The following is a 26519-nucleotide window of genomic DNA, read 5'->3' on the forward strand; positions in this document are numbered from 1 at the left end:
TATGGAGCCACTACAAATGTCACACGGTGGAAGCAAAACGAATGTGGTATGGTACGCGTGTGTTGCGTCGTCTCTCGTCATGGCAACAATATCGGTGTACCTGCTCTTCTGTGGGACCTTCTTCATCCTCCGACAACTGCGCCGCAACGCCAAGAACCACATCGAAAAATTCGGACCTTCAATGGGACCCCCCAGCACTCACATACAATCGGTATCATCGAACATTGATACGTATTTAAACGAGAGGAGAGCGACGGTAAGTGATGTCAATTATCAGCGTTGGAGGGAAGACCCAGGACGGTGGATGTACTTTTTCCTGATCCTTGCGTTCTTCATAAACTTTCTACGTGTCCTGGTAGAGCAACTGTTTCTGTTCCTTGGAACACGATCCGACGTTGCTTGCAATGCGCTGGGAAAGTCAGTGATAGTTCTTACGGCAATAACAATCCATTTATGTCACGTGTTCCTATGGTGCCGCCAGGTGGCGTTCTACAGCAATGCTTTGCTTCGTCAGATCCGTTCCAAAAAGCTGCGGGCGTTCAGCTACTTCACGTATTTCCTCATGCTCGGTACGATTTCTTCTGCTCTTTTCTTGCATATTTGGTGGAGGGATTATGCTGTCGGAATTTACGGTTGCGCCACTCGCATCGAAACACTGAAGGTTCAACCAGTTGTGCCGTTCGCTTTTCTGGCAAGCTCCACCATAACGGCGCAGGCCTGTCTTACATTTTTATTTATATACCCGATACTGACCCACAACATGAGCATGAAGACTCAGCCTGAAGCAAGCTCAAGTCCTGAGAAGATGAGCAATTCCGTGAAGGCGAGATCGGCCGAGCGTTTAATGAAATGCGTGAAACGTGCCTTGATTAGCTGCACCATTGGTGTCAGCACTGACGCCTTGGGTGCCCTAGTGGCAATTTGGCTTCCGCAAACAACACCGTTTATGGTGCTGAGCGTCCTTTACGAATGTAACATTTTACTGAACCTGTTGTGTTTGCTTTATACTTATACCAAGTGGAAAAGCATCATTTGGCCATTTTGTGGGCGAAACAATGAAAATCAGGACTTCGACTCAACGTAACACATTTGTTACAAAGCTGATTTTTTGAGTAATGTTTTATGTTTCAAATATTAATGTAATTTATTTACGATGTGTTAGCGCTGTATTACTTACTTGTATATAATAAATAAAGTGAAGGGCATCTAATTTAAGTTTAATACATGCGGTCAGCGCCTGCCTTGCGGCGGGCACGCTTCATCAGTACAAAAACCGACCGGGCCGGCTTCGTTTTGGCGGCTCTGGATAACTGAGCGGATCGCACGGTCTCGAACCGGCGACAGATCATTCAAGTGTCTGCCCTATCAACTTTCGTCGGTAGGGTAATGGCCTACCGAGGTTCTTACGGGTGACGGGTAATCAGGGTTCGATTACAGGGAGGGAGCCTGAGAAACGGCTACCACATCCGATAAAGGCAGCAGGCGCGCAAATTACCCGTTCCCGACGCGGGGAGGTAGTGACGAAAAATAACAATACAGGACTCTAAACGAGGCCCTGTAATTGGAATGAGCACACTTTAAAACCTTTAGAGAGTATCCATTGGAGGGCAAGTCTGGTGCCAGCAGCCGCGGTAATTCCAGCTCCAAAAGTGTATATTTAAGTTGTTGCGGTTAAAAAGCTCGTAGTTGGACGTTGGGCGCAGGCGGCAGGTCCGACGCAAGGCGTGCACTGGCCGCACCTGGCCCTCTCCCCCGGCGCTTCGCCGGTTCCCTTGACTGAGTGTCGGCGGCGGGCATTGTTTCCAGATTTGTTTCTCACGGCTGTCATGGTTACGTTAGCGAAAGCGATCAAAATAAATCATGCGCATCCAACCTTAATGTGAATTTAAAAAACAGAATTGAGTTCCCAAAGTCGGATACAAAAAGTAAGAAAGTGATCAGCAGTTTGCAATGGGGATTTCAAAGGTGATTGAAACAAATGTTTCGTCAAATGTTGCACTTTGAAACCCGTGTTTTTTTACAAATCGCCAATAAGATTTTTATGGATTTTTATTAGACCAAAAGTGTTCAAAGGCTGTCAGAATCACGCTCGTTTTAAGTAATATATTTCTTACATACAACACCGTTTCGAGACAGTTGATAACGTGCTGCCGTGTTCAGCGGTAATACATGACCTTATAAGGAAAGAAACATGTTTTTCTGTGGAAAACAAAATGTTATGCAAATTGGTTTTCGCAAAGCAGAGTAGGCCTACATACGTACTTTAAGTAGCAACTTCGTGTGGAAGTTGTAAAACAAGTACAGTGTAAGTTGTTCATAAAAATGAAAAGAATTACAAATGTTGTAAATCCAATTGCATTAAAGCAAACTTCTGGCGCAAAACAAACACTACTATTATCCCTGTGAGTTGGAAATCAACTCGCCATGAAAGAATCTTCTTTTCACAAAACGTTTGGATGGCTACATTTGACCTTAATGACGTACAACGAAGAATTGTTACAATTTGCCTTTTTTGATTCGGCATTGCAAAACAATTGCTGATCTGCGAAAAAATGGTGTGATGATCAGCTTTGATCCAGTTCAACGTATCCAGCATCAAAGTCACTGAAGAATTGCTGCAAATAAAGTAAATTTTAAATTAACAATGAACTGTTTCTTCCACTGCCCATGCTGATTAATCGTTGGAATGAACGTCAAAGCAACTTGGCACACCATGGAGACGTGCGGTGTTTCCTTAACTAAAAATTTGTCGGGGTTTAACAAGGCGATGTATTAAAATGTGAAGTATTCTAGGGTGACTTTTATGTCTTTAAATAAGGGGCTCGAATTGAACATAACAACAAACAGCAAAAAAAAAAACGCAACGTACGTAAAGGGATTTAAAAGTGGGCCTTTCAATTGCTTCGAGTACACAGCAGTTCCTTATGACTGTGTAAATAACGTCTTCGCATTCGTTTGGCTTCAAAGGCACCCCGCCGTTGATGATGTGACCTCTCACGTCTTTTTCCGGTATTTCTGCCCACAAAAGTGGTTGTAATCACCCCTTTTATAACATAATAAAACCTGCAGACAACTATGTGAAATTAAAGCGAAATTTCGTGATGATCTAAGGTGAAAAAAACTAAAACTTTTCGTGACGATCTTAATACAACAAACAGGAGAGGCAGAAACCAAAAATAAACTATCAAAAAAGCTAAAAAATGATAATCAGGGTCCTCTTGGGTGGTTGGAACTTCATCTCTGTATGATCATCCATACAAGCTTACGTACATCCCTTAACGCCTATAGACTTTCAAAAACCGTTTTCCTTGTTTCCCATTGCACTTTTGCTATGCTTTGTTCATCAGCTAGATTTTCGCGTTTTGGAGTAAAATTTACTGAAAACCACGAAATTTTTGACAAAGATTCACCTTCAAAGGGAAGTCTGCCCTTGGTGGTGACTTCGTACATGAATGGTCCAAAGCTGAATACGTCCGACCTGATGGTGAACTTGTTGAATTGCAAAGACTCCGGGGCTGTCCACCGAGTGGGAAATTTAAAATCTCCTGCATAAAAGAAAACGCCACAATGTCTTGAAAAAATGGTATTTCTGGCAAACCTGTGGCGTCGTATTCTCCATCCTCCAATTTTCTTGACGACGCTAAGTCTCCAATCTTGTATATTCCCTTCTTGATAACCAATACCTTGGAAGCTCTCAAGTTTCTGTGGACGTAGTTGTTCTCCTCCAGGAATACCATTGCATTTAACACCTTATGAAAAATTCAAGTAAAAGAAATATAAATTTTATTGCGATGGTAAAGTATTGCTGCTATGTCTTTACACCGTTTACTCTGCGTGTTTCTTAAATGCCCGGACAATTATATTGTAATAGAAACACGTGGGTTATTCATATTATGCCCGCACAAATGAGATAATAAACAAATTCCATTTTTTGCTAAATAATAATAAATAAACACTAAGTGATTAACTTGAGCATCACGTACGGTGTTCCAATGTTTAGTTTTTAAACCCCTACTTGTTGAGCAACAACAATCTGATCATCTATCTGAAAGTCTTGTATGGTCTTCCAGTAGTCATGCAAACACCCAAGAGGAGCGAACTCCACAACCATCGAAATAGTTTGTTCGTCCTTAAACTAAATGCAACATGCGAAATATATGTAAAATCGTGGTGTGCGTTTCTTAAATCGCAAAATACAGACCAGTCCGTAAAACTGGAGTATGTGATTGTGCTTTAAAATCTTCAGTTTTTCTGCTTCAATCATACTCATTTTACTTGTGGTCAGATCCCTCGTTTTTGGCTTTTTTATGGCTATCTCCATATTACCGCTTAGTTTACCTTGATCAGTACAACCACTTTAAACAAAAGCGCATTTCCCTAAACTTTGCAATAACCTTACCTTTATACAGGCGCCATAATTGCCCTTCGGCGATCAATTCCTTTTGAAGAATGTCTGTAGTTTTCAAAGTAAAGTTGTCCATGCGCTGGGGAATTGTCACCATATTGCGTTTGCGAACAACGGGAACGCTCAGTCTTTCGACTGAACCTGATCTGTTGTCTGCAATAGCAACATTCCTTTACTTTGTGATATGAGTTACAGTCGTTATACAGATCAACGCATTGCACCTGTAAAATGTTTGATCAAATCGTGCAAATTTGAAAACATGTAATTAGGTTCCACTGCGACATAGTATTTTTGCAGGTGTGTTCGCATCTTGTATGGCTTGCATCTACCCTCGGCGGAACAAACGCACAGCACAAAGCTACCTGTAATTATAGTTGTTGAGTTATAAAAAGAGTTAACTTCAATTTCAAAATGTTCTGCAAGCTACATTAAATTATACAAATTATGAGTTTGGTGTTAACCATAATATCCATACACTTTAGAAATGACTTGGGAACGCAGTTTAGTTCATCGGCATTGCAGAATATTCGCTCACCAGGCTCTGTGGCTGACTTTCGAATGAGGAACCTTCCTTGTTTGTACGGCGGTTCGACGACCAACTGTTCCGCCTCTTGTTTGCTTATGTCCAGAACGGGATAACTAACGGGGAATTGGAAATAAATTAAACAGCACCGTTAATTTGAACATTCCATGGGTGTAACAAATCTCACCTTTTGTCCGGCCGAATTATCATATCGATGTAATCGCCATCCTCGTCAATGTACTCTGTTTCAACAAAATGGTTGAAAGTTACATTGTCGTAATTTGTTGTTAGACGTTGCAAGTAGTAATAAATACGTATGACGTATACAGAGCGTGATTTTAACGTAGAGACTTACCGGATGATTGCGACGGATGACCACTGAATCTCGGTATAGCCGAAGAGTGGCGGCCCGTTGATGATGCGTCTGAAGAAACACGTGCTGTTATACCAGACATAAACATTCACAAAGTTACGCCAAAACTCCAAACGCTAGAAGCAAAAAAATGCAAAATACAGTTGACTAAAGCAGATTATGTTGGATTTAAAGCTGTGACATGCGCAATCTGCCTCAAGTTTTACGACACCTTTTCGTTTAAAGTTATTTGTTGTTTGGAGAGGTGTGCCAAATCATCACTTTCTGGTTTAATTCAACATTGAAGTTTATCAGGCTCGATCTGTATGGTACGTATCCATGAAAAGAGTTGTAATTATCTTAAAACTCCTTTGTCCTTCTGCACTGTACCTGATGTAAAAGCGTTGTTTGATTGTCCCTGGCCGGTGTTGGCAGGCGACGTGTTCCTCCTGCATCCTTGGCAGCAAAACAGGCAACGGCATAGTTTCGTAATAGGATGGTACCACTTATTATCCATATTTGCGTACCGCGCCATGGCGCCAATTGTCCAACTTTACACTGACATACACCCGCCCTTTTCGTTGCTGACACAAAGAACAGAACGTTTGTTTGTTTGTTTGTTGACCCCCACATACCGCAACAACTCGCCCGGCAAATAGTGCAAAGCAAACTGCACGAGTTACCACTTTGCATTTTATTTTTCGTATTGGCTCAACGTTAAACGCGTTTATAATAGTACAGGCCATTGTATTATACGAACATCAATTACTTTTGCTCAATGATAGCAAACATTAAAATGATTTTGAAAGAGAATTCGAAGTATGGGGGCAATTTGTAATTTAACAACATTTTTGCGGTATTTTTTACGAAGGTATGCAAACATTGAAAGTTAATCGTTCACGTTTCTTTGTTTCTAGTTTATTTTGATTACGTTCGTCGCCCAAAGGTTTCACTTGCATACATCGCGTGTCTTTCCTGGTCGGAAGCGACATTTGCGCCTATGCTTTACAGTGGTATTTTGCTTAATTCTCCCAATATACCAAGTTTAAAAGTCCAAATAGGTATAAAATAACAATCACCATGACAAAACACTACCTACATACGACATTTCGACCGCTAGTCCTTGGTCTGCATCGAGTCCGCAAGCACCTTATGTGGTCGGCAAAATTACATACAAAGAATAATATCCCTGCTAACCGCACTACCTGAAGTATAAAACAATGCCTTAAGTGTTACTGTACCCAGCATACCTGCAGGTAAACCTCCCACTGCTACTGTATAAACAGCGACTCGCTATTTGCTTTTCAGGTTGACAATAATTGTTTTTACTGCATGTTTGCAATGCTTCGGAGCTAATGTTTGATCGCGCATGTCGCAACGCAGCGTCTGTGTGTGCAGTTGCTTCAGGTGACGGCTGTTAAATCAGTTTCGTTTTTTTCGTCTGCATTGAAAGATCCACAATGCAGTACATTTAATACTATGTAAATATATGATCCACATTTGAGAGACCGACCGAATTTAACCTTGAAACTTGACGTTTTCCTATGAATATGTGTGTATGTCAATATGTCAAATCAAAAGTCGGTTCCATCATTTATTTTATGTTTTCAATTTGGCGAGGCGAGTGGAATTTTGCTCTTCGCCCAGCTTACGAGCATTGAATTTGGTAGACGATTTTTGTCGTAGTGGCCAGGACACGTCTTTGGGTGACTCTGCACGACATAATCAACAACATTATAACTTTTCTCGACGGAGAAAACAATCCTTAAGGACGAAATTCAGTCTTGATATTCTTTAACTCACGTCAATATAATATAATTCGATTTGAAAGCATTTGGCCTAATCTAAGATTGTGTAGAAATCGCCTTTAGGTTATTAGATGTTTCGTAAAATGACAAAACAAAGCAATTATAATCAAATTAGTTACTAAAGCCGATTTTGCATCTAAACCAGATCTATATTGTAGGTTGCGCAATCCTAGGTTTATGCATCCAATGATATTCACACACAGTCTCACCTCCACTTTGTACAAAGGCGGTGGCCGCAACGGCCGGTGTAGCTCACATCCAAATTCTTTCTCACGTAGCGCTCATCGGGAACAGTAATTGGCACATGACGACACGACCTTCGAGAAAATTCTGTGTCAACCAAGACTAGACTCTGAGCTATGGCAGTAAATACCTTCCGAGATGTTGACAACGATAACCGGTTGTCCCTACTTGACAGGTGCATCTGTTTCTGGAAACGCACGTGCCTCCGTTCATGCACGGGGGGCGACATCTCTCCACGATTTCTGCACAAATGTTGGATTGAATTCTGCATGCTCAGCTTCTCGCGAAATACCCACAAAGAGTGAGTAATCTATGCCAAAATCTTATTTGGAATTAGTGCGATAAATGGAAAGTGCTTGTCTCCTTCCAAGACTTTTCGACCAGAAATTATTTCTGGGGTCCGCTTACCCGTTTGGCAATGATCTCCACGAAATGTTCGAGTACATCTACAAGTGTTGGTGGCGATGCACTTGCCGCCGTTTCGGCATGCTGGATTGCAGGTGTAGGGAAGCGAACCTAAAACCACACCGAAGTGGAAAGTAGCTTTAGTCTTTTAACAAACAAAATCCTTTTTATCCATAAATACATGAGCAATAGTAACTATTGATAAGATAATTATTCGTTATACGCACTTACCTGCACGAAAACCCGAACACCAACTTAAATACATTAAATTTTAACACACCAAGGCAATGACTTCATAACTACACAAAACTTATCCCATACTCACGGGTCTGACATCTGGCTCCGACCCAGCCTCGCCGACAGACGCACTTGTTTCTACCGACGCATATACCGCCGTTACGGCACTCTGGGTGGCATGCAGGAGCCTGGCATGTTCTTCCTGCGTAAAAGCGCGTGCACTCGCAACGATTTGGCGCCACACAGCGGCCACCGTTTGCGCATGGTGGCTGACATCGTGCTGAAAGAAAAGTATCTTTGCTGTTCAGGTGCTTCACCACAAGACTTTGTTTGGATAAAAAAAAACAAGGCCTTCGAATCTACCTTTTTTGCAGTCGGGTCCGTTCCATCCAGGGCGACAAAGGCACAAGTTGTATCTCATGCAGGTACCGCCATGGGCACATGAAGGGGAACAAAGTGCTGAGAAGACAACGTGTTGTAGCTTCCTTATTTGTCACCACCCAAACATTTATATGTTTCTTACCAGTGCAGTCAGGCCCAGGGTAACCCAGCGGACAGAAGCACTTATCCGGGGCAACGCAAATCCCGTTGTTGATACACGGAGTCGAGCAGACGGGCTGACATGCATACAAGCTGTCGTTCCTCCTTTGGTAACCCTCGTTGCATTCGCAAGTCCAGCTTCCCGGGGTGTTGACGCATAATTGTTCGCAGTTTCCGTCAGACGCGAGGGCGCATTCATCAACATCTAAAGATTGGTGGAAAATGCACAAATAGAAGCCAGCGTGATTGGAAGAAAAAATGCGCACAAAAATATGGATAAAAGTGGGACGTTCAATTTGAGTTGTTGGTCATTTTGTTTAATCAAGCGACATGCCACGTAAGAGAATATGCTATCAGCTAGGTCTTTCTCATGTGGAGATTTGCATTTCTTTTAGCCCTATTTGCTTTCTTATCATTTCTGTATTGTAGAGTTAACGATTTGATGTCTGACGTATGAAATGCCAAAAAACATTCCAACCAATTACTCTATAGTGAGCTGCAGACAGGGCCCCTGTTTCGACCAAATAGGTCTCATCAGTACAGCCATAGTGTGACTTACCACGATCTGTCAGCTAAATTGCTAATAAATTACTCTGTAAATAATCAATTGGTGAATCATCAGAATTGATTGAAGCATCCCACATACCGTCGCATTGACGCCCGTCTTCATTCAACACCCAGCCGGGGTCGCATTCGCAAACAACTTGATCATCTTGACCGTATCCACAAGTCTGCTCGCATCCCCCGTTCTTCTCGTCGCACGATGTTATCGCTGCGTCAAATTATCAAAAACATACACCCTTATGCTTCTAAGAAATTCTTATTAGTTCTACGGCACAAGTGCACTGACCATCGCACGAATACTGGTTGATGTTCAAGGTCATATTTCCAGGACATTCGCACTGGTATCTGCCAGGCTGGTTCACGCAAATATGGGAGCAGCCACCGTTCTGGACTTGACACTCGTTTAAGTCTTAAGGCATCAAAGTGAAATTGTTAATACGAAAGCATAGTAAACGTCAGTGGTGTGACAAATGCTCTACCTATGCAGCTTCGGCCATTGATGTGTAGGAGAAAGCCGAATTCGCAGGAACAAATATGGGTTCCAACCACGTTCTGACAAAACTGATCGCAGCCGCCGTTGTTCTCCACGCACTCATCAATGTCTGTAAACGTACAAATGTTCAGATATGTGTGTTCATTTTAACGTATGTGCAGCACCTTAGCAGACAAAACTTATCTGATAATAGTTAGACAAATGTGTTGGAATGCTAATTAACTACACGTGAATATAAAAGAAAAAAAGGAATAAATGACTTCTTACTTGTGGTTGCAATACCGTCCTTATTTTTAAGAATTGTCTATTTGAGACTGGTCGACTTTAATACAAACAAAACAGCCAATGCACTGGTTGAGAACTTTATGCTATAATTGTAGAAAACAAACAAAATGTCTGTAGCATGAAGTTCTCAGCCATTGCATTGGCTAGTTTGTTTGTATTAAAGATATATAAAACCATCAGTTCCTGGTCGACTTTATTTTTGGACTCCAACAACTTTATTTGTCTATTTTTATTTTTTAATGTAGTGTCATCGAAGATCTTCGAAGATGGAAGGTTACCATCGAAGATCATATTCATTTTCAGCCGTCTTTATTTGCGGTTTGACATCGATGGCAACTCTTCCATAGATAAATGTAACCATAAGAGGAAGTCTATAATCTAACCTATACATGAACTTCCATCCTCGTCGATTTGGTAACCTTCGACGCACGTACAAACATAGCTGCCAATTTGGTTCTGACATCCGATTTCACATTGATTATCTTCCGACTGACACTCGTCAACGTCTGTAAAAATGCAAACTTAATCATCAATGGTTGTACCCTTACCAATATTTTTCTTCCTGGAGAATAGGAAAATTATTGCCATTCGCTAAAATTTTGTAACCCTGGCAAATTACATTTATCATATTCTGCTAATGCAGCCGGGCATATTTATAATGTATAAAAGGCCTACTGGCAATACCAAACCTCTGATTTTACTTCGGTTTAAGTTGTAATGGAACAACCTTTATCAGAAGTAATGCATGCAAAAACACTGTAGTAAAATTCCAAAACGCGTCAAAACCACAAAAAGGGCAAGAAAAGAAAAGAACGACACGGCAACACACCAAAACCCACGCACCTGCAATATAATCTTAACGGAGACAACGAAAACGTGCTAATTATCACAGGTACAGAGGCAGTTTCGAACCAATGCAGGCATGCTATTTGTTTTCTCTTGCGCGAAACTTTAAATCTGCGGTTTTGTATTGCCAAAGAACCTTTTTTTATGTTACATTTTTCAATTTATCGATTTAAAGCTTGTTGTTTCATTTGAACAATGTAGGTGAGTACAGGGCAGATCAAACCTGTGCAGTTTCTTCCGTCGCCTTCAAAACCATCCAGACAACTGCATGTAAATGATCCGACAACGTTGGAACAGGAAGCCTCAGTACTGCAGTCGTGTTCCCCAGTCACGCATTCATCCTTGTCTGGGCACCGCAGAGAAAAAGTTCATTACGTGTAATAGTTTTCCTAATTCAACCTATTTTATGTCTATGCTATATTCATATTGCTTCGCTCTTCGTCGTGGCGGCTCTGTTATCAAAAGCGTCTCAACATAGACATCAAGAAATGGAAAGGAGATGTTAGTAATACTGTGATGCTATTAAAAACATTAGATAATTCAACAATGCAACTAACTATCATCAAATATAATAGAAACAGTTTATCTGAAAATGCGATATGGCTAGCGCGATAGAGAAAGTAAATATTCTTCCGAAGGCAATACGCATGATACAAACCTTCGCAGTCTATTCCAACAATCAGAAATCCTTGTGGACAAACGCAGGCGTAGGAACCAAACGTGTTCTCACAGATGCTGGGAGGTGCGCAGGTCCTCACGGAACGTTGGCATTCGTCGACGTCTATATTCACAGAAGGGAAATATGAGCTTGTTTTTGAGACTGCTTCTTCGGCGATACCTACCGATACACTCAAGACCGTCGCTCGACAGTTGAAAACCACGTGCCTGGCAGTCACACGTGTAACTCCCCTCGCTGTTGACGCATTGGTTGCCGTGGAGTCGTTGGCAGCCCTCGGAAAATTGACATTCGTCGATGTCTGGGCGTAAAAATGAACTGTCGGAAACGCACACGCAAATTTTTTTTAGCCGAAAGTAAGTTTCAATAAATTATGCAATGCAACCAACCACATGTTTGGTCTTCCTGCATAATCTTGCTGTCGACATTTACCTTCGCAATGACCACGTGTCCAAACATATCCAACGCCGCACGAGCAGTAAAATGAGCCCTGAGTGTTGTGACAAGCAGAAGCCGAGACTGGGCATGGATGAAGCTCAGGAAAGTTGCATTCGTTTACATCTGCGTACAAAACAGGCTTGTTTGTATGGGTGGTATAGGCAAGTTTGAGTTAGGTTGTAGTATTGAAACTACTCGCACACTATACGCACCACAACCAGGCTCAAGTTTCAAAAACACTAGTGCAGATAAATAATTTACGTCATTATTATTTGAAACCGATATTCAAAAATAAATTGCCTTTAATGGGATAGTGTGAGAGTTCATCAAATATGTGGCTTAAATAATGCAAAGGTTTATATAAACGACAAATGATTTGTTTAGTACCAGCCACAGGTCAGGAATCTTATCTACCAGACATTTGAAACAACCGGCGGGCTTATTAACCAGGCAAAATTTTGATTTCTATGTTAAAGGAGTTATACCTTCACAAAATCCGTCAGCCGTTTTTACGTATCCATTCTCGCATACGCACTCAAACAGTCCCTCAGTGTTGATGCAAATGCTCCCAGCCCCGCACACATCCGGTGTCTGTTCGCACTCGTCAGAATCTAGAACCAAAAACAAAAAGGTTTAAACGTACACTTATAGGTCGTAGTTTCGAGGTTTTATAGCAGGGATTAAGTTTTTATCACAAGCACCATGGAAACGTTTATTTCCGTGGTAAGAATCAGCCAGCTTTCTTACTTAAGACAGCATAAATGGACTAAAACAAGCAGGAATGACTTTACTCGTAGTTTCAAACAACCTATGCATTGCCCGATTTCCTCATTCCATTCAAATCCACTCAAACACGTGAGAATGTTGGTGTCTTCATCTGGATAATCTTCTCCGTAATCTGTTTGAAAATATATATCGCAAAATCACACACAGTCGAAAAGGTGCAAGGAAAATCCACAGCAAAAAAGAGGCACAACCAATCCATTTGAACACAAACGCAGCAGTTAAACTTGTGCGTCATGCAGGGTCCCGCCACAGTCGCTTTGTAACAATTCGAGTCATGACTGAAACGTGCTTAAATAAATGCCCGACCGGATCGAATTGACAATGAATTGCTGCAACAATTGCACTTGTAGTGCTTCAACGAAATATGCAAGCAGGCTCAGATGGTTTCCTGCCAGCCAGACGTACTTTGACACTTTCGTCACTAACTGCTGAAGGAAACGCCTTACGATTTTTAAATGCAGTTATATTGACGATTTGATGTTTTGTCGGCAAAAAAACAACGGCATTGACACATGGAATTTTTAATTTGACCATTCAAAGGAGACACATGACCATTTTAAACGCAGCGCGGGCACCACTTAGCGCTGGTCGTGTTAGTGTCTGCAAACCTTGTGATTAGGTGTGGTAAAGATATCACAAAAGAAACCCTTACGTTGTTAACCGAGCAAGAGCGCATAAATTTTACCACGTTCTTGTTCTGAACAGCCACTTTATAACAACTTAGTTTTAAAGTACTTCTTATCTTCTGTGTTTACCTCCAACATCTTCGCCCACGTATTCTCCCACAACGTACTGTAACAAATCAGACATTTCGGGGTTAAGTCAACACAGGTCTAGTGGGCAAAGCAAATATTAGGAGTTTATCTGTGCGAAAACTAGGCTGACAAACGCGCATTACATCAGGTTTAGATCCTGAAAAACCGGAGTCGAAACATTAGCCTTACGATAAAAACTAAATTTAAATTTTCCACAGAAAATGTAGAGAATGGACATAATCAACGTTTAAATTAGGTTGTGTAAATTAGGTACCTATACGACAAAACATATGAGGATAAGACAAGATTAGGATCCCAATAATGTAGTCAAATTAAAGTGATAATAGTTAAATCTAACCCACCGTTGCTGTAGGATTCACATCATCGACGATCGGTTCAACTTGACAACAACAAAGTCGTATCAATACAAACAAACATGCTGTGTTAAAAATAACCGCAAATTCCATAATTTCGGGCTAACATCCAGTTACAAGGAAACAACATGTGAATCAACGTGAGCCAGACGATAATAAAAGGCCAGCAAACACGCAATCAAGCGTGAAGGAAAAAAGCAGTTATTAAACTACAAAAGCAGGTATTATGAAAAAATGATGAGAAGGGACTAGCAATGGACGAAAAAGCTAGACTAATAATTATTCAAAAGTCAAAATATATACTGCTAAACAAACGAAATTTAAATGTGCACTGTTCACATGAACACGAAAGTTGCTTCCAAACAATGCGTCAGTCACGTTATCCATTGCGCCACGCGCCCACGAAATTTACACACACATGGAATATTTGAACCTTGACCAGCCACACAAGTCGATAAAAAAAACAGTCTCACCACGACTCGAATCATTCCCGATTTTATGCTTGTCCTCCATAATATTGATGAAAAAAGCGAGCACGCCAGGACTCGAACCTCGATTCTTCTGATCCGAAGTCAGACGCGTTATCCATTGCGCCACGCGCCCACGAAAGTTACATACAAACATGGAATATTTGATCCTTGTCCAGCCACAATAGTCGATTAAAACAACAGACTTTCTGTAAACGTCTTTGTTCGTTTTGTTTTTCACACGCTTTATTTCTTTTAGTATTTTCACTTCACCTTCACTTTAACTCACATGTTTTTCTTTGTTTACTTTTCACACTCACCTTTACAATATATTTGTAATTATTTTGCAATTTACTCGTTTTAATATGCCCGAGTGATCATGCTTGCGTGGCAAACGCGGGCAGAAATGATTGGTCAAGCGCTGGCGAGAGAAATAATGAGCGAAAAGCCAGACAGTTCTCTGGTGGTGGCGTGTGGTAAACACTGTTTTTGGTGGGAGATCTTATGTGGTAATTGCTGATGAACGCTAGTCGTAGTGGAATGTGTATTTTGTGCCAGTCTTAGAACAAACGTTGTTTTATTCGCGCTTTTATCGTTTTATTCTTTTTATACCTATTAGCGTTTTTCTATTGTATTACACAAATAGCCACCTTGGTCGTGTGACTCCAGGCCTCTGCGATAGGCCGTTAGTGCAGAGTAGCCTAGGCCCAAGACAAGCTAATTTCGGTTACATTTGGCGAGCACGCCAGGACTCTGCTATCGCTTATAAGGGGTCACACGGCTTTCAGAGAACTTAATGTCATTTAATTTGTTTTTATCGCCACCGCGCTTTGTACCGGGACAAGATGTTGGCCAGTTTGTTGCCTTATTTGAATCGTACTGTGAGAGTGTGAAAGCTAGTGAGGAAGTTAAACGTCATCTTTTTTTGACATCAATTGATGATGACCTCCGCTGGCTAGTTCAGGGAAACGACAATAATGTTTTTCAACTGAAGTACGATGAGTTAATTAGTCGCGCCCTAAAGCAAGGTTCTGACCACTCGCGTCTCCATGAAACACGCGCAATGTTGTTTGGCCGGCGGCAGTTGCCACAGGAAAGCATTAAGGACTTTGTGTATGCTTTGAAAGCTCTTGGCGACAAGGCTTATCCTACGGAGGAGGCTGTTAAAAATGAGGTGTTATATTCATTACTCTTTGTTGGCATGTTGGACCAGCACATGGCCAGATCCCTGCCGCAACGGTTGGAATATAAACGGGACTTTTGGACGGCCGCTCAGATGGTCTTGTCCACGCATGTACCGGAAATGTCCCAGGTTTTAGGCGTGTGTCGTCGTGATGTTCAAGGTCCATCAGTATCAAAACAACCGGAAAAGGATGCAGACATCAGCGTTCGAGAATTCAAAAAAACTGTGACCGCGCTCCAGAAGGACATTGAGCTTGTACGCCGCGAGGTGCAGCGATTGGGGAAACCAACACCACATCAGATGGCAGACAGGTTGGATCGACGCTGTTATGCCTGTGGTAAACCAGGACACTTGCAAAGATTTTGCCCAATGCAAGGTAAGCGCGGCTTTCATACCAGTTTTACGCCTCGCAGGAATTTCAATAAAAGACCTGGTACCCCTGTGACCCAAGAGGCAAAAGCAAGTGTATGTTTGAAGGACACCGAACCCAAAACTTCGAATCCTACCAATAATCAGAACACGAGCGAGAATCCCACCAAACCCCGATTAGTACGGTTTGTCAACATTTCTATCGCTTCAGAGCCGGTATGTGCTTTAGTTGATACTGGTGCAAGTGTCTCTTTGATTAGCCAAAAGTGTTTAGAGACGTTGAACAATGATCGCCTCAAAATCTTCCCGCTGGGCCAAAACGAACGTTTTTCTGGAATTAACGGTAGTTTGGTTTCAGTTACTGGGAAAATCACTGTAAATGTTAAACTGGGAGGGCTAGATGTTCCCACGTGTTTATATGTCGCGTCGGGCGTCGCTCACCACTTAATTTTGGGTTTGGATTTTCTGCAGAAGAACCGCTGCAGTGTGTGTTACGACCAAAATTTGTTGACAGCGGGCCGTGCTAAGGTGCCATTACTCTCGTCGTCTTTCGTACAACGTACCAGAGATATTTGTGTGACCGATGCCACAGAAGTCCCTCCAATGTCGGAGGTGTGGGCCACATGTAGTTACCACCTTGACGTCTGCGGAGAAGACATCCCTGACTTTGAAGTGTATATTGCGCGAAGACCGGGGTTTACAGAAAAGATTGGACTCTGTACAGCGAACTGTGTTTCAACTGTGCGGAAAAATGAGGTAAACATACGTATAGCCAATTTTACCGATGACCCAATCCTAGTACCATCAGCAACTAGGGTTGCTGTCGCGATTCCAGTACACGCTTTTGGCAACGTTGCATGTCCATTATCGGAATGGTGTGTTGTTGTTGAAGATAGCAGTGTGCAACCTACAGAGGAAGTTTGCAATATCTCCTATGCACAGACACCGACCAATGAAGAAAGTTGGGAATGCATTCACCAAGGCGTGAGTATCGGAGATGGGTTGTCAGCAACCCAGAGGGAGGATGTTTTAAAACTTCTTCGTCGCCATCAAAAAGCATTTTCGACATGTAACTTTGACCTAGGCCGGACTGATCTTGTTCGACATTCGATCGACACCGGGGATGCGGCACCAATCCGTCAACATCCTCGAAGAATGTCCATCCATCATAAAACGGAGGTTGAGAAGATCATCAACGAAATGCGAAGCCAAGGACTCGTGAGACCTTCAACCTCGCCATGGTCAAGTTCGATTGTTCTGGTGAAAAAGAAGTCTGGTGAGTTACGATTTTGCGTCGACTATCGACAAGTAAACGAAGCAACCAAAAAAAACAGTTACCCTATTCCCCGGGTTGATGATAGCCTGGATGAAATGTCTGGGTCACGTTTCTTTTCCACCCTTGATCTAAAATCTGGCTACTGGCAGATCCCCATGGACGAACAATCAAGGGAGAAGACAGCCTTTGCCAGTCACATGGGTTTGTTTGAATTCACCGTGATGCCTATGGGATTATGCAACTCAGCGGCAAGCTTCCAACACCTAATGCGTATTGTGCTGCAGGGTATAGAGTGGCAAGGAACACTCGCATACTTAGACGATGTGATTGTTTATGGTAGAAATTTCAACGAACACATGCAGCGTCTTGAAGATGTTCTTTCACGCCTAGAGTCGGCTGGACTTACACTAAAGCCCACGAAGTGCGACCTGTTCAAAGATGAAGTGCGATTCCTTGGTCACGTAGTGTCAAAACATGGAATACGATGCGACCCCGATAAGGTACGATCAGTTAAAGATTGGCCAGTACCAAAATCTGTAAAACAGGTGCGTCAATTTGTGGGTCTTACATCGTATTACAGAAAGTTTGTTAAAGATTACGCTCGTATTGCCTCCCCCTTGCACAAATTGACAGAAAAGGGACGTCGTTTTGTCTGGACGGACAGTTGCCAGCAGGCGTTCGCCAGACTGAAAAGAATTCTGACAACAGCTCCAGTCCTACAGTATCCCGACTTAAGCCGACCCTTCGTGTTGGACACCGATGCCTCGGACACAGCCGTGGGTTGTGTTCTCGGTCAGGAAATTGACGGTAAGGAGCATGTGATCGCTTACGGCAGTAGGTCATTGAGCAAAGCTGAAAAGCATTATTCCACAACTCGCAAGGAATTGCTGGCCGTCATATTTGCGACTAAGTTGTATCGCAGTTATTTGCTCGGATCGAAATTTTTGTTGCGCACAGACCATTCATCCCTTCGCTGGCTGTGGAGATCCAGGGAACTCTATGGACAATGTGCTCGATGGGTTGAACACCTGGCTAGTTACAATTTTGATCTTCAACACCGGCCCGGAAAGAAGCACACAAACGCAGACGCGCTTAGCCGGAGGCAACCGGAAGATGACGGATTCCCTTACACAGTTCGTGAGGATGAGTCATTGGAAGAGGTACTTGCACTTGATTTAAAGGCGGAGTACGGGTATGAGTCCACCCATGTAGCAGAAGCGCAGTATGGGGACTTAAGTTTGCGTCCTGTAGTAAAATGGGTGCAACAGGGTATAAGGCCGTCTTTTCGCCACGTCAAACGCCTGTCGGCAGAGACAAAACACTTATGGAGCCTTTTCGAGCGGCTATCATGTCACGGTGGGGTGCTATTCATTACTGACCCTGGTGCGGTGCCAGGTTTAAACGATGTTCAGAAAGTGTTGGTACCCTTTGCCATGCGCAGCGAAGTGCTGTCCGCGTGCCACGACCAGGTACACGGCGGGGGACACTTGGGAATGGCTAAAACCCTGAGCAAACTGTCACAGCGTTTTTACTGGCTAAAATGGAGAGAAGAGACCGAGGCTTATTGCCGTAAATGCGAACACTGTCAACGAAACAAGAAACCAACCACTACCACCCGAGCACCGTTAGTTCCATCACAAGAAATGCGACCGATGCAACGCGTTGAGATTGATGTGCTTGGTCCACTTCCGTTAACCAGGACAGGATACCAGTATATCCTAGTCGCTTGTGATTTATTCACAAAATATGTCAGAGCGTGGCCTATGCGGCATCAAACCGCACATGAAACAGCGAGCATTTTGTTTCACAGGTGGCTAACGGTACATGGGGTACCTGAGGTAATTCACTCCGATCAAGGGGGGAATTTCGAAAGCAAATTATTTGCAGAACTGGTGAGGTTGATGGGTTGTAAAAAGACCCGAACGACGCCATATCACCCCGCGAGCAATGGGGGAGTCGAACGCAACAACCGCACCATCATAACAATGCTCCGCAATTACGTCCAACGCGATAGTAAACAATGGGATGAAGCACTGTCGGCGGTGGTGGCTTCGTACAACGCAAGCCGGCATGAAAGCACGGGGGTATCCCCTCACTTTCTATTTACAGGACACGAACTGCGCCTACCCGCCGATCTCATTTCTCCAGATCATGAAGTGGCAACGACTCCGCTGGTTTATTTGGATGGGCTACGAGCTCGGTTGCGACTGGCCGAGGAGGTAGCCAGAGAAACCCTGACGACCCAACGAGTTCACATGCAAGAACAATATAATAGACGACGGCATGGAGACGAAATCACGAAAGGCGACATCGTTCTGTTGGAGAATCCAGTGGTTCCGCCTGGCGAGTGCCGAAAATTCATCAGACCATACAAAGGCCCTTTTAAAGTTATTGAGCAACACGGTATGGTGAATTACCTTATTGAAGGAGAGGATGGCAAACAGCAGCAAGTACATTTCAACCGCTTGAAAAAGGCAAACATGCCTTACCATGAAAAAGAACGCCGAAACACGCAGCCGGATGAGCTCGGGCTGCACGACACAGACAATTTTGTTATCTACACACCACAAAGCGAAACACCCACGGACGCACCCACTGTGCAGGATACAGGGTTGCCTACACGGCCATTGATGGACGTTGGTCAAGGTTTGGGCGCCGACATAAATGACGCTGCGGCGACGATGAATGATAGCCGGCCACAGCGAAATCGGCGACAAACCAAATTTTATCAAGCGTCCTAACGGAGTAGGACAATTTTTAACGTGGGGGGTGTAAACGTCTTTGTTCGTTTTGTTTTTCACACGCTTTATTTCTTTTAGTATTTTCACTTCACCTTCACTTTAACTCACATGTTTTTCTTTGTTTACTTTTCACACTCACCTTTACAATATATTTGTAATTATTTTGCAATTTACTCGTTTTAATATGCCCGAGTGATCATGCTTACGTGGCAAACGCGGGCAGAAATGATTGGTCAAGCGCTGGCGAGAGAAATAATGAGCGAAAAGCCAGACAGTTCTCTGGTGGTGGCGTGTGGTAAACACTGTTTTTGGTGGGAGATCTTATGTGGTAATTGCTGATGAACGCTAGTCGTAGTGGAATGTGTATTTTGTGCCAGTCTTAGAACAAACGTTGTTTTATTCGCGCTTTAATCGTTTTATTCTTTTTATACCTATTAGCGTTTTTCTATTGTATTACACAAATAGCCACCTTGGTCGTGTGACTCCAGGCCTCTGCGATAGGCCGTTAGTGCAGAGTAGCCTAGGCCCAAGACAAGCTAATTTCGGTTACATTTCCACGACTCGAATCATTCCCTATTTTATGCTTGTCCATCATAATATTGATGAAAAAATCGAGCACGCCAGGACTCGAACCAGGAATCTTCTGATCCGTAGTCAGACGCGTTATCCATTGCGCCACGCGCCCACGTCAGTAACATTAACAAGTTGAATATTTGATCCTTGTCCAGCCACAATAGTCGATTAAAACAACAGTCTTACCACGACTCGAATCATTTTGCTTGATGCTTGTGCTCCAACGATATTGATGAAAAAAGCGAGCACGCCAGGACTCGAACCAGGAATCTTCTGATGCGTAGTCAGACGTGTTATCCATTGCGCTACGCGCCCACGTCAGTAACATTAACAAGTTGAATATTTGATCCTTGTCCAGCCACAATAGTCGATTAAAACAACAGTCTTACCACGACTCGAATCATTTTGCTTGATGCTTGTGCTCCAACGATATTGATGAAAAAAGCGAGCACGCCAGGACTCGAACCAGGAATCTTCTGATCCGTAGTCAGACGCGTTATCCATTGCGCCACGCGCCCACGTCAGTAACATTAACAAATTGAATGTTTTACCCTTGTCCAGCTACAATATTCGATTAAAACAACAGTCTCCCCACGACTAGAATCATTCCCGATTTAATGCTTGTCCTACATAATATTGATGAAAAAAGCGAGCACGCCAGGACTCGAACCTGGAAACTTCTGATCCGAAGTCAGACGCGTTATCCATTGCGCTACGCGCACACGTCAGTAACATTAACAAGTTGAATATTTGATCCTTGTCCAACAACAATATTGGATTAAAACAACAGTCTTACCACGACTCGAATCATTCCCGATTTTTTGCTTGTCCTCCATAATATTGATGAAAAAAGCGAGCACGCCAGGACTCGAACCTGGATTCTTCTGATCCGAAGTCAGACGCGTTATCCATTGCGCCACGCGCCCACGAAATTTACATACACACATGGATTATTTGATCCTTGTCCAGCCACAATAGTCGATTAAAACAACAGTCTTACCACGACTCGAATCATTTTGCTTAATGCTTGTTCTCCAACGATATTGATGAAAAAATCGAGCACGCCAGGACTCGAACCTGGATTCTTCTGATCCGAAGTCAGACGCGTTATCCATTGCGCCACGCGCCCACGAAATTTACATACACACATGGAATACTTGATCCTTGTCCAGCCACAAGAGTCGATTAAAACAACTGTCTCACCACGACTCGAATCATTCCCGATTTTATGCTTGTGCTCCTACGAGTGCTCCTACGATATTGATATAAAAAGCGAGCACGCCAGGACTCGAACCTGGAATCTTCTGATCCGTAGTCAGACGCGTTATCCATTGCGCCACGCGCCCACGTCAGTAACATCAACAAATTGAATGTTTCAACCTTGTCCAGCTACAATATTTAATTAAAACAACAGTCTCCCCACGACTCGAATCATTCCCGATTTTATGCTCGTCCTCCATAATATTGATGAAAAAAGCGAGCACGCCAGGACTCGAACCTGGAATCTTCTGATCCGAAGTCAGACGCGTTATCCATTGCGCCACGCGCCCAAGAAATTTACACACACACAAGGAATATTTGATCCTTGTCCAGCCACACTAGTCGACAAAAACAACAGTCTCACCACGACTCGAATCATTCCTGATTTTATGCTTGTCCTCCATAATATTGATGAAAAAAGCGAGCACGCCAGGACTCGAATCTGGAATCTTCTGATCCGAAGTCAGACGCGTTATCCATTGCGCCACGCGCCCACATCAGTAACATTAACAAATTGAATGTTTTACCCTTGTCCAGCCACAATATTGGATCAAAACAACAGTCTCCCCACGACTAGAATCATTCCTGATTTTATGCTTGTCCTCCATAATATTGATGAAAAAAACGAGCACGCCAGGACTCGAACCTGGAATCTTCTGATCCGAAGTCAGACGCGTTATCCATTGCGCCACGCGCCCACGAAAGTTACATACAAACATGGAATATTTGATCCTTGTCCAGCCAAAATAGTCGATGAAAACAACTGTCTCACCACGACTCGAATCATTCCCGATTTTATGCTTGTGCTCCAACGATATTGATGAAAAAAGCGAGCACGCCAGGACTCGAACCTGGAATCTTCTGATCCGTAGTCAGACGCGTTATCCATTGCGGCACGCGCCCACGTCAGTAAAATCAACAAATTGAATGTTTTAACCTTGTCCAGCTACAATATTTAATTAAAACAACAGTCTCCCCACGACTCGAATCATTCCCGATTTTATGCTTGTCCGCCATAATATTGATGAAAAAAGCGAGCACGCCAGGATTCGAACCTGGAATCTTCTGATCCGTAGTCAGACGCGTTATCCATTGCGCCACGCGCCCACATCAGTAACATTAACAAATTGAATGTTTTACCCTTGTCCAGCCACAATATTGGATTAAAACAACAGTCTCCCCACGACTAGAATCATTCCTGATTTTATGCTTGTCTTCCATAATATTGATGAAAAAAACGAGCACGCCAGGACTCGAACCTGGAATCTTCTGATCCGAAGTCAGACGCGTTATCCATTGCGCCACGCGCCCAAGAAAGTTACATACAAACATGGAATATTTGATCCTTGTCCAGCCAAAATAGTTGATAAAAACAACAGTCTTACCACGACTAGAATCATTCCCGATTTTATGCTTGTCCTCCATAATATTGACAAAAAAAGCGAGCACGCCAGGTCTCGAACCTGGAATCTTCTGATCCGTAGTCAGACGCGTTATCCATTGCGCTACGCGCCCACGTCAGTAACATTAACAAGTTGAATATTTGATCCTTGTCCAGCCACAATAGTCGATTAAAACAACAGTCTTACCACGACTCGAATCATTCCCAATTTTATGCTTGTCCTCCATAATATTGATGAAAAAAGCGAGCACGCCAGGACTCGAACCTGGAATCTTCTGATCCGAAGTCAGACGCGTTATCCATTGCGACACGCGCCCACGAAATTTACATACACACATGGAATATTTGATCCTTGTCCAGCCACAATAGTCGATTAAAACAACAGTCATACCACGACTCGAATCATTTTGCTTGATGCTTGTTCTCCAACGATATTGATGAAAAAAGCGAGCACGCCAGGACTCGAACCTGGAATCTTCTGATCCGAAATCAGACGCGTTATCCATTGCGCCACGCGCCCACGAAAGTTACATACACACATGGAATATTTGATCCTTGTCCAGCCACAATAGTCGATGAAAACAACTGTCTCACCACGACTCGAATCATTCCCGATTTTATGCTTGTGCTCCAACGATATTGATGAAAAAAGCGAGCACGCCAGGACTCGAACCTGGAATCTTCTGATCCGAAGTCAGACGCGTTATCCATTGCGCCACGCGCCCACGAAAGTTACATACACACATGGAATATTTGATCCTTGTCCAGCCACACTAGTCGATGAAAACAACTGTCTCCCCACGACTCGAATCATTCCCTATTTTATGCTTGTTCTCCAACGATATTGATGAAAAAAGCGAGCACGCCAGGATTCGAACCTGGAATCTTCTGATCCGTAGTCAGACGCGTTATCCATTGCGCCACGCGCCCACATCAGTAACATTAACAAATTGAATATTTGATACTTGTCCAGCCACAATAGTCGATTAAAACAACAGTCTTACCACGACTCGAATCATTCCCGATTTTATGCTTGTTCTCCAACGATATTGATGAAAAAAGCGAGCACGCCAGGATTCGAACCTGGAATCTTCTGATCCGTAGTCAGACGCGTTATCCATTGCGCCACGCGCCCACATCAGTAACATTAACAAATTGAATATTTGATACTTGTCCAGCCACAATAGTCGATTAAAACAACAGTCTTACCACGACTCGAATCATTCCCGATTTTATGCTTGTCCTCCATAATATTGATGAAAAAAGCGAGCACGCCAGGACTCGAACCTGGAATCTTCTGATCCGAAGTCAGACGCGTTATCCATTGCGCCACGCGCCCACGAAAGTTACATACACACATGGAATATTTGATCCTTGTCCAGCCACACTAGTCGATAAAAACAACAGTCTTACCACGACTCGAATCATTATCTATTTTATGCTTGTTCTCCAACGATATTGATGAAAAAAGCGAGCACGCCAGGATTCGAACCTGGAATCTTCTGATCCGTAGTCAGACGCGTTATCCATTGCGCCACGCGCCCACATCAGTAACATTAACAAATTGAATATTTGATCCTTGTCCAGCCACACTAGTCGATAAAAACAACAGTCTTACTACGACTCGAATCATTCCCTATTTTATGCTTGTTCTCCAACGATATTGATGAAAAAAGCGAGCACGCCAGGATTCGAACCTGGAATCTTCTGATCCGTAGTCAGACGCGTTATCCATTGCGCCACGCGCCCACATCAGTAACATTAACAAATTGAATATTTGATACTTGTCCAGCCATAATAGTCGATTAAAACAACAGTCTTACCACGACTCGAATCATTCCCTATTTTATGCTTGTTCTCCAACGATATTGATGAAAAAAGCGAGCACGCCAGGATTCGAACCTGGAATCTTCTGATCCGAAGTCCGACGCGTTATCCATTGCGCCACGCTCCCCTTGTCCAGCCACACTAGTCCACAAAAACAACAGTCTCACCACGACTCGAATCATTCCCGATTTTATGCTTGTCCTCATTAATATTGATGAAAAAACGAGCACGCAAGGACTCGAACCTGGAATCTTCTGATCCGTAGTCCAACGCGTTATCCATTGCGCCTCTCGCCCCTTGTCCAGCCACACTAGTCCACAAAAACAACAGTCTCACCACGACTCGAATCATTCCCGATTTTATGCTTGTCCTCCATAATATTGATGAAAAAACGAGCACGCCAGGACTCGAACCTGGAATCTTCTGATCCGAAGTCAGACGCGTTATCCATTGCGCCACGCGCCCACGAAATTTACATACACACATGGAATATTTGATCCTTGTCCAGCCACACTAGTCGATAAAAACAACAGTCTCACCACGACTCGAATCATTCCCGATTTTATGCTTGTCCTCCATAATATTGATAAAAAAAGCGAGCACGCCAGGACTCGAACCTGGAATCTTCTGATCCGAAGTCAGACGCGTTATCCATTGCGCCACGCGCCCACGTCAGTAACATTAACAAATTGAATATTTGATCCTTGTCCAACAACAATATTGGATTAAAACAACAGTCTCCCCACGACTCGAATCATTCCCGATTTTATGCTTGTCCTCCATAATATTGATGAAAAAACGAGCACGCCAGGACTCGAACCTGGAATCTTCTGATCCGAAGTCAGACGCGTTATCCATTGCGCCACGCGCCCACGAAATTTGCATATACACATGGAATATTTGATCCTTGTCCAGCCACAATAGTCGATTAAGACAACAGTCTCCACACGACTCGAATCACTCCCTATTTTATGTTTGTCCTCCATAATATTGATGAAAAAAGCGAGCACGCCAGGACTCGAACCTGGAATCTTCTGATCCGAAGTCAGACGCGTTATCCATTGCGCCACGCGCCCAAGAAATTTACACACACACAAGGAATATTTGATCCTTGTCCAGCCACACTAGTCGACAAAAACAACAGTCTCACCACGACTCGTATCATTTCTGATTTTATGCTTGTCCTCCATAATATTGATGAAAAAAGCGAGCACGCCAGGACTCGAACCTGGAATCTTCTGATCCGAAGTCAGACGCGTTATCCATTGCGCCACGCGCCCACGTCAGTAAAATCAACAAATTGAATGTTTTAACCTTGTCCAGCTACAATATTTAATTAAAACAACAGTCTCCCCACGACTCGATTCATTCCCGATTTTATGCTTGTCCGCCATAATATTGATGAAAAAAGCGAGCACGCCAGGACTCGAACCTGGAATCTTCTGATCCGAAGTCAGACGCGTTATCCATTGCGCCACGCGCCCACGAAATTTACATACACACCTGGAATATTTGATCCTTGTCCAGCCACACTAGTCGATGAAAACAACTGTCTCCCCACGACTCGAATCATTCCCTATTTTATGCTTGTTCTCCAACGATATTGATGAAAAAAGCGAGCACGCCAGGATTCGAACCTGGAATCTTCTGATCCGTAGTCAGACGCGTTATCCATTGCGCCACGCGCCCAC

At 43.2% G+C, this 26519-nt stretch overlaps 3 protein-coding genes, 1 long non-coding RNA gene and 24 other non-coding genes across 28 annotated transcripts; 1 reads left to right on the plus strand and 27 right to left on the minus strand.

Annotated features, from left to right (window-relative positions):
• LOC145901997 (uncharacterized) lies at positions 1-1084 on the plus strand. The gene has a single exon (XM_082989830.1). It carries the CDS (start codon positions 2-4, stop codon positions 1082-1084), a length of 1083 nt encoding a protein of 360 aa, XP_082845956.1. The 5' UTR covers position 1.
• A 1480-nt stretch (positions 1085-2564) lies between these two features.
• On the minus strand, positions 2565-5138 carry LOC145901998 (tyrosine-protein kinase Lck-like). Its single transcript, XM_082989831.1, has 10 exons — positions 5116-5138; positions 4845-5044; positions 4627-4767; positions 4400-4558; positions 4202-4338; positions 4016-4135; positions 3599-3749; positions 3411-3545; positions 2870-3015; positions 2565-2615 (listed from the first exon to the last, which is right to left on the minus strand). The coding sequence occupies exons 1-10, from the start codon at positions 5136-5138 to the stop codon at positions 2565-2567; spliced, it is 1263 nt and encodes a 420-aa protein (XP_082845957.1).
• On the minus strand, positions 5116-5763 carry LOC145903974 (uncharacterized). Its single transcript, XR_014402705.1, has 3 exons — positions 5671-5763; positions 5284-5352; positions 5116-5170 (listed from the first exon to the last, which is right to left on the minus strand). It is a non-coding gene; the product is annotated as an uncharacterized LOC145903974 (long non-coding RNA).
• Positions 5764-6785: 1022 nt separating this feature from the next.
• Positions 6786-13865, minus strand: LOC145902450 (uncharacterized). Its single transcript, XM_082990424.1, has 19 exons — positions 13719-13865; positions 13357-13393; positions 12624-12713; positions 12301-12426; positions 11810-11938; positions 11544-11678; positions 11360-11482; positions 10925-11047; positions 10239-10361; positions 9557-9679; positions 9364-9486; positions 9160-9285; positions 8497-8718; positions 8337-8432; positions 8062-8253; positions 7740-7847; positions 7462-7573; positions 7298-7405; positions 6786-6992 (listed from the first exon to the last, which is right to left on the minus strand). The coding sequence occupies exons 1-19, from the start codon at positions 13821-13823 to the stop codon at positions 6929-6931; spliced, it is 2265 nt and encodes a 754-aa protein (XP_082846550.1). The 5' UTR covers positions 13824-13865; the 3' UTR covers positions 6786-6928.
• A 6513-nt stretch (positions 13866-20378) lies between these two features.
• Trnar-acg (transfer RNA arginine (anticodon ACG)) lies at positions 20379-20451 on the minus strand. The gene has a single exon. It is a non-coding gene; the product is annotated as a tRNA-Arg (tRNA).
• Positions 20452-20784: 333 nt separating this feature from the next.
• Trnar-acg (transfer RNA arginine (anticodon ACG)) lies at positions 20785-20857 on the minus strand. Its single transcript has one exon. It is a non-coding gene; the product is annotated as a tRNA-Arg (tRNA).
• A 335-nt stretch (positions 20858-21192) lies between these two features.
• Positions 21193-21265, minus strand: Trnar-ucg (transfer RNA arginine (anticodon UCG)). Its single transcript has one exon. It is a non-coding gene; the product is annotated as a tRNA-Arg (tRNA).
• Positions 21266-21395: 130 nt separating this feature from the next.
• On the minus strand, positions 21396-21468 carry Trnar-ucg (transfer RNA arginine (anticodon UCG)). The gene has a single exon. It is a non-coding gene; the product is annotated as a tRNA-Arg (tRNA).
• A 144-nt stretch (positions 21469-21612) lies between these two features.
• On the minus strand, positions 21613-21685 carry Trnar-acg (transfer RNA arginine (anticodon ACG)). Its single transcript has one exon. It is a non-coding gene; the product is annotated as a tRNA-Arg (tRNA).
• Positions 21686-21816: 131 nt separating this feature from the next.
• Trnar-ucg (transfer RNA arginine (anticodon UCG)) lies at positions 21817-21889 on the minus strand. The gene has a single exon. It is a non-coding gene; the product is annotated as a tRNA-Arg (tRNA).
• A 335-nt stretch (positions 21890-22224) lies between these two features.
• Positions 22225-22297, minus strand: Trnar-ucg (transfer RNA arginine (anticodon UCG)). Its single transcript has one exon. It is a non-coding gene; the product is annotated as a tRNA-Arg (tRNA).
• Positions 22298-22429: 132 nt separating this feature from the next.
• Positions 22430-22502, minus strand: Trnar-acg (transfer RNA arginine (anticodon ACG)). Its single transcript has one exon. It is a non-coding gene; the product is annotated as a tRNA-Arg (tRNA).
• Positions 22503-22633: 131 nt separating this feature from the next.
• Trnar-acg (transfer RNA arginine (anticodon ACG)) lies at positions 22634-22706 on the minus strand. The gene has a single exon. It is a non-coding gene; the product is annotated as a tRNA-Arg (tRNA).
• Positions 22707-22837: 131 nt separating this feature from the next.
• Trnar-ucg (transfer RNA arginine (anticodon UCG)) lies at positions 22838-22910 on the minus strand. Its single transcript has one exon. It is a non-coding gene; the product is annotated as a tRNA-Arg (tRNA).
• A 131-nt stretch (positions 22911-23041) lies between these two features.
• Positions 23042-23114, minus strand: Trnar-acg (transfer RNA arginine (anticodon ACG)). The gene has a single exon. It is a non-coding gene; the product is annotated as a tRNA-Arg (tRNA).
• Positions 23115-23653: 539 nt separating this feature from the next.
• Trnar-ucg (transfer RNA arginine (anticodon UCG)) lies at positions 23654-23726 on the minus strand. Its single transcript has one exon. It is a non-coding gene; the product is annotated as a tRNA-Arg (tRNA).
• Positions 23727-23858: 132 nt separating this feature from the next.
• On the minus strand, positions 23859-23931 carry Trnar-acg (transfer RNA arginine (anticodon ACG)). The gene has a single exon. It is a non-coding gene; the product is annotated as a tRNA-Arg (tRNA).
• Positions 23932-24063: 132 nt separating this feature from the next.
• Trnar-acg (transfer RNA arginine (anticodon ACG)) lies at positions 24064-24136 on the minus strand. Its single transcript has one exon. It is a non-coding gene; the product is annotated as a tRNA-Arg (tRNA).
• Positions 24137-24267: 131 nt separating this feature from the next.
• Positions 24268-24340, minus strand: Trnar-ucg (transfer RNA arginine (anticodon UCG)). Its single transcript has one exon. It is a non-coding gene; the product is annotated as a tRNA-Arg (tRNA).
• Positions 24341-24472: 132 nt separating this feature from the next.
• On the minus strand, positions 24473-24545 carry Trnar-acg (transfer RNA arginine (anticodon ACG)). Its single transcript has one exon. It is a non-coding gene; the product is annotated as a tRNA-Arg (tRNA).
• Positions 24546-24677: 132 nt separating this feature from the next.
• Positions 24678-24750, minus strand: Trnar-acg (transfer RNA arginine (anticodon ACG)). The gene has a single exon. It is a non-coding gene; the product is annotated as a tRNA-Arg (tRNA).
• Positions 24751-25220: 470 nt separating this feature from the next.
• Trnar-ucg (transfer RNA arginine (anticodon UCG)) lies at positions 25221-25293 on the minus strand. Its single transcript has one exon. It is a non-coding gene; the product is annotated as a tRNA-Arg (tRNA).
• A 131-nt stretch (positions 25294-25424) lies between these two features.
• On the minus strand, positions 25425-25497 carry Trnar-ucg (transfer RNA arginine (anticodon UCG)). Its single transcript has one exon. It is a non-coding gene; the product is annotated as a tRNA-Arg (tRNA).
• Positions 25498-25627: 130 nt separating this feature from the next.
• On the minus strand, positions 25628-25700 carry Trnar-ucg (transfer RNA arginine (anticodon UCG)). The gene has a single exon. It is a non-coding gene; the product is annotated as a tRNA-Arg (tRNA).
• Positions 25701-25831: 131 nt separating this feature from the next.
• Trnar-ucg (transfer RNA arginine (anticodon UCG)) lies at positions 25832-25904 on the minus strand. Its single transcript has one exon. It is a non-coding gene; the product is annotated as a tRNA-Arg (tRNA).
• A 131-nt stretch (positions 25905-26035) lies between these two features.
• On the minus strand, positions 26036-26108 carry Trnar-ucg (transfer RNA arginine (anticodon UCG)). The gene has a single exon. It is a non-coding gene; the product is annotated as a tRNA-Arg (tRNA).
• A 131-nt stretch (positions 26109-26239) lies between these two features.
• On the minus strand, positions 26240-26312 carry Trnar-ucg (transfer RNA arginine (anticodon UCG)). The gene has a single exon. It is a non-coding gene; the product is annotated as a tRNA-Arg (tRNA).
• Positions 26313-26444: 132 nt separating this feature from the next.
• Positions 26445-26517, minus strand: Trnar-acg (transfer RNA arginine (anticodon ACG)). The gene has a single exon. It is a non-coding gene; the product is annotated as a tRNA-Arg (tRNA).
• Between the last annotated feature and the right edge of the window lie 2 nt (positions 26518-26519).

This window comes from Ascidia mentula, chromosome 5 (assembly GCF_947561715.1).
Source record: "Ascidia mentula chromosome 5, kaAscMent1.1, whole genome shotgun sequence".
Taxonomy (NCBI): domain Eukaryota; kingdom Metazoa; phylum Chordata; class Ascidiacea; order Phlebobranchia; family Ascidiidae; genus Ascidia; species Ascidia mentula.